The 5,764-nt window shown below is 36.6% G+C and overlaps 1 protein-coding gene across 1 annotated transcript; it reads left to right on the top strand.

Moving 5' to 3' along the window:
* Positions 1 to 503: 503 nt before the first annotated feature.
* LOC113678365 (uncharacterized) lies at positions 504 to 5,509 on the top strand. The gene is made up of 7 exons (XM_089207796.1): positions 504 to 681; positions 2,065 to 2,182; positions 2,573 to 2,658; positions 3,172 to 3,270; positions 3,862 to 3,906; positions 4,359 to 4,463; positions 4,606 to 5,509. Exons 1-7 carry the CDS (start codon positions 604 to 606, stop codon positions 5,014 to 5,016), a joined length of 942 nt encoding a protein of 313 aa, XP_089063922.1. The 5' UTR covers positions 504 to 603; the 3' UTR covers positions 5,017 to 5,509.
* The last annotated feature ends 255 nt before the right edge of the window (positions 5,510 to 5,764 follow it).

Genomic DNA, 5,764 nt, shown 5'->3' on the forward strand with positions numbered 1-5,764 from the left:
TGATTATTTTGAGGCCGTACTTTACTGGAGAAAATGTTTTTCTCAAATTAATCATTTAGTCTTGGAAATATCTGGTTCTTATAACTATGAGCTTGCGTTGTATATTTTAATGATATAAAATAATAATAATATAATTTTCCTCCTCAACTTTGCTGTGTTTTTTACTGTATGTTCTCCTCAATATTTTAGAGTATTAAGCTCTTGTTGATGAATTACATGATAACTTTGAAACGATAAATGCTGGAAAACAACTGCTGAATTGCCTAACTTTTCGTCAACGACAGTCGATTTGCATACGTGCAACTTCCTCATGAGCTGTGTTTAATTTAGCGGGGAATTGATCATCATCTTTGATAGTCAAAGCCGACATAAGATTCATTGATATAAATACTTTTAATTTTCCCGTTTTCATTCGGAAAATTTTCACATTTGGTAGCGTAGGTAACAATGATGTAAAATTCCCAACACTTTTTTAAATCTATGAAAACTTTTCTTAGAATATGGAGGATCTTGAGAGCGAGCGGGTTAAAAACCTCCCGGCATTTTCGGTGTATTTCACTTGAGTTTGAAGAATCGAAGAAGAGATATTTCCACTTATCCACAATGGCAGTTTTAGTGAAAATATGTTGCTGCGGATGCAGTCTACGAATCGGTGCTTTGCTTATTGGAATCTTCGGCCTGGTGAGTTAAGATAGTTAGCCATAAATTACCAAACACTATTTTGCCATAATATTACAGACAGCCCAGTCATAATACTCTTCAAAAGTTATCGAGCGGTCATTGATATTTCCTAATATCGCTACACCGCTGGTGAAGATTGAATTATTTCTGTTTTTGGGTCATAACACAACTCAGAGTTAATAAGGAGTTGCAGAGCAGTGTTTATCGATTTAAGTAACAAATTTCAAGACAAACAAAAATCGTGAAACTTCATAGGTAAAAAAATAAGGGAAAATAGGAATAAAAAATTCTGGTCTGGGCCACCAGCAGATTCTGACTTTAAAAAATAGAATTAAAAATGAAAACTAAAACTGACAAAAATCGGAAAACCGAAAGCCACAATGCTGACGCCGCTCAAATAAAAGTAAATGAATAAAAAAGATGCTACAGAAATCTTTGAATAACTTTAACACGTACTTTCCACTTCCACTCATTTTGATAAAATTATACACTTTCGTCTGCAAATTATAGAAAAGGAGTGATGAAGATAACCTTAGACAGGGAATTAGCGTCAAAATTCGCATGGTCTTTTAGCATAAAGATTATTCTATAAAGACTATGGAATACGCCATCAAGATTATGGAATAAGCTTCCTGCGGAGATTTTGAGCCAAACTCCTCGGCTGCTTTTTATTCTAAGTTACTCCACTGTTTAGTTAATAATAACAAGGCACTTTTATTTATACTCCTATATTTTATATTATACAGTGATAAAAGTACTATCCGAATTTCTTTATTAATTCTATCCGAGTATTGTATAAATTGTATATCTTTGTATCATAATAGTTGGTGTGATGTCTGTACAGATCTTACCAACTTAGTGAATGCAAAGGTAGACGTAGAACATAACAATCATTCGTTTCGCACCATTTAAATATCAAGAAACAAAGCAGACTGCCAACGTCACGCGTCAATAAACAATTCCCCTCTCCAGCACGAGTGCCCTACAAGCCGAACTTATCCATTGAAGCACGTGCGCTAAATTAATTCACCCACGTCGCTTGTGATAACCCAAGTGACCCCAAGTTGCTAGCAATATGGACCTTAAAAAGATAATTTTGACAGTTTCGTTCGCTACATCACGTTGCGTTGCTAGCGTACGCCACAATGTTATTCGAGATGTTCCCTCTAAGTAGTGTTAGTGTGCCAAGCGTATAGGTTTTATTTAGTCTAGTATTTAAGGTTGAAACATACGTATTGTTTACAAGAGTATGTATATGCCACATGGCGTAAATGATATGATATAGTTCTTATTGAGTGGCAAGATCCGAACAAACGAGTCAAACGAGAGAACACCTTAGTTTGAAACATATTAAATTTATGTCTGTGCTTATATCCATTTCAGATCTTCCAAGCAATCATACTTTACAACCAAAGTAAAGCTCTCATAAAGTACAACCAGGCTAACATAGACTGGGACAGCTACGAAGGATATCTCCCTGTAGACAAGAAGCACATCCGCGGTATTTCCGTTTCTCCTTCCTTGTCTTAAAAATATCAATAAATTATCTGATAAAATCATAATACACTTAAACGTTTCAAGACAATATTTTCATTCCATAATGAAAATAAGCTGGTCGCCGAGCACGTTTTTGAACAATCAGCAACCAACTAAATTCATATTTTTTAAGGATGGTTTTCACTGGATTCAACGTTTCCCCATCAATTCTTGAATGAGGAGAGTGTTTAAATTATGATGTGTTTTCCAGCGGTGTATTTTGAAGGGACAATAAGGATTTGCTATTCAAATTAACGTGCTTTAAGTTTTGGGAGTCAGCTCTAAGAATTCTTTTCTTTACTTTATTTTGATTTACGTTGTCTGTTTTTTTTTCTCTCTCTGTTTTCTCTCAAAGCGATCATCGTATTGGCTTATGTAACCCTCGCCTTTAAAGTGATTTCAGTCCTATGCAATGTGTCATTGCTAATATCCGTTGGCACGGTAAGTAAAGAAAAATCGAGGCGGCGTAAGGTTTTGTACTATGAAGTGCATTTTAGTTGTGCGTTCTGGCATAATCTTCAACTGTGGTCTGTAAAATTTCTTAGACACGGCTGACTTCATCGAATGTGGGCACAGTTTTAAACACATTTGCGAGGTTTTTTCCAAATTGATCCCAGAGGCTCGATAAATGTGAAGCAGGAGCTGAAATATTCACTAGTATTAGTTGTTATCGTATACTTAATCTAACTAAAGGCTATCCTTTAGAATTTTAATTGTCATTTTATGCATTCTTCCCCCCCCCCCCTCCCCGAAGCAAATTTTCACCCGGCACTCCGTCAAATGTCTCCAATGATTTTTGCTAGCCTAATTTGTGCACACACAGCATGCATATTTACTGGGTTCATATCTTTGTTATTTGTCCGGCAAGATCCTGATATGTCCTTATCGTTGTTGTTGTTTGTTTTTGTTGTTATTGTTTTAGTATGACAACAAAATTTGTTCCCCTTGTTGCAGAAAAACATTTATTTGGCTGTGGTCTGGCTGGTGTGGAATATTCTTGATTTTGCATGCTCTGTTGTAGTGACAAGTTTCCTGTTGTCCGTCTCCGACGTGGTGAGTACAAATGGCAAAAAGGAACAGTTCATTATCTTCACATCAAATACTTGAGGTGTCTAGCGTGGAGTTCAATGACATTATCACACGACTCGGATTACAATTTTTGACAATAATGACACAGTAACTTCAAATTTATACAAAAAAGACAAACAACTATGAAAAATAGCTAAGATTGGCAAAAAACTGTACATAAAAAGCATGCATGTTTAAACTCTTCCAGCCCGACGTCTTGTATGTTTAGTATTAACGCGTTAGATTCCTCTTCCTAATTTGCAAAATCGCTCCTACTTTTCCTAGTAAAGTAGGTTTCATAGAACTCGAGAACAGATTGCACCTTTTTTTTCCGATAAGTTCAAATATTTTCAGACATCGAACTTTTTTCTCTCTCTTAAGTTCAGCTGTTGATAGTCTGTCAGCATTAAATTCATATTGTCTTGAACCAAGAGATTATATCTTTCCTTCACAAATATGAATTTTTTTTGCGGCCAGTTTCAATCACACATGTGAAACTATCCTAAACTAAACTGTCGGTCAATTCATATTATAACAAAGTGAACTAACAATATTTCTTTGTTTATCGCATCACAGTTTATATATGCAGATATTTTGATAATCCTGTGGTGGTTGCTTACGGTAAGTTAATTTTTTTTTCATTGTATTTATCACTGATCACGGGCGTGCGTATGCAGAAATAGTAATAACTGTTACTTTTTAATGCCTATTTTTCGATAAGTTTTGCTAAGGACCCTGAATCACTAAATTAATCCCTCTTCCTGTGCTAGGAACATGTTGTCTTTTTTCCTAGGTGTATAAGTTTTATACCCTATGTTCAAGAACCGCAAAAATCTTTCACCGCTAGTTTCAATCATGATACTGAAAAGCAGAAACTAGACTATAATAAACGTCATGATTGACATATAAAACGAACAAAATCACCTTTATCCTCCAATTGAAAAATAATTTATCAAATAACTATAATATACAATAGCTGCAACGAGTAAACATGGACCAATCATTATTATGCTTAATTTTCATCATTTATTTTCATTTTCTATTTCATTCATTTATTTCATCTCGTATTTCAGATCTATTTTATGATTGTGGTTCATTCGTACATAGAGGCCCTCCGTGAAGATCCATCAGGGGCAAGCGCCGGTTTTCCTAGAGCACACGTTTACCAGACTCAAATGGTAACCAGATTTACGTCAAGATCTTACTGAACACAGATTTCCGTTTATGACCTTATGGAGTACAAAGCTTGTGCATCAAATTTATTGATTCTTCTTTAGATCAATAATTAATCTGTGTTTAATATTTTGCCTCGATCCACAGATTGGTTTACGATATGCTCGCCCATGCGCACTACCACCAAACACAGCTGTGACGTCACATATTGGTGTAGGATACCCTCCCGCATGCGCAGTACCGGACAAGAATACTATGACGCCACAGGCTGGCTATGTTTATCCTCCTCCATATCCAGCTTTGACGTCATATACTGACGTAGGACACCCTCCTCATCATCCAATGGCTGGTAAGATTACCCTGTCGTCATACGACGACACTGGATATCTTCCTTCACATACAGCACATGGCAGAGCTACCATGACGTCACAAGATGGCTCAGGGCATCCTCCTGCTTACACAGATCCTGGCACGACCGCTGTGATGTCTCAGAACGGGATTTCTTCTCAACACACAGTACCTGCCAAGGCTATGGTGACGTACGTAGGCTCTGAGTGATGTCATGATAAGCTGCGAATGACGCAAGAGCTCACCGGTCACTGACAAGCCTGACAAATGACTGGGCATGATAAACATTCTAAACCAGTTAAGTTATGTAAATGTAAAAGTGGCCCCAGAATAATTCTAAGTCATTTCTTAAGTTTGCAGTATTTTTTTCACGTTTTTATTCCCTGGTATGGTCATAAATCATATTTCAAGATTTTTGCATGTAACACATTATAAGATAATATTAACCTTTGCGCCGATTGGCGAGCTAATAGGTAGTTATTAGGCAGTATTCACCAGCAAGCGAAACTAAATGGCCTTGGTGTACAAGTTTGGCTTAAAAAGCGATTTTTTCCGAAATGAAGCCTTTTTGCATCCTTAAGTTAATAAGAGGTATTTCGGGACACTTTGAAAGTTGATTTAACGTAATAGGCCTAGAATTCCAGTTGATCAAGATCACTGTAAATTTAAAAAAAACATAAATCTAAGTAAATATGCTATTTATATACCATGGTTCTCCTTCATCTTTTCATTGGAATCTTTTGTTCCTTTCTAGTCGCTTGGAACCCTAGTAAACCCATGAACTCAAGTCTCCTTGAACGTTGGCAGCTAGTGCCATGCCCCTGGCCATTAGTTCCGACAGTTGTCAATTTGTTGTGATGGGTACTTAATGGCATAAGTGGGGTACGCATACCTTGGACAGCCTGCGAATAACACTGGGCTGAGCCATTTAATTTGTCCTGCATCTCTTGAAATTCGT

The sequence above is a fragment of the Pocillopora damicornis genome, chromosome 5, assembly GCF_964200805.1.
Source record: "Pocillopora damicornis chromosome 5, jaPocDami1.2, whole genome shotgun sequence".
Classification (NCBI taxonomy): domain Eukaryota; kingdom Metazoa; phylum Cnidaria; class Anthozoa; order Scleractinia; family Pocilloporidae; genus Pocillopora; species Pocillopora damicornis.

Coding starts and splice junctions, on each gene's coding strand:
- LOC113678365 (XM_089207796.1), top strand. CDS start 604: ATGGCAGTTTTAGTGAAAATATGTTGCTGCGGATGCAGTCTACGAATC. Junction 3,271..3,861: donor TGTTGTCCGTCTCCGACGTG/GTGAGTACAAAT, acceptor ATCGCATCACAG/TTTATATATGCAGATATTTT. Junction 3,907..4,358: donor TCCTGTGGTGGTTGCTTACG/GTAAGTTAATTT, acceptor CTCGTATTTCAG/ATCTATTTTATGATTGTGGT.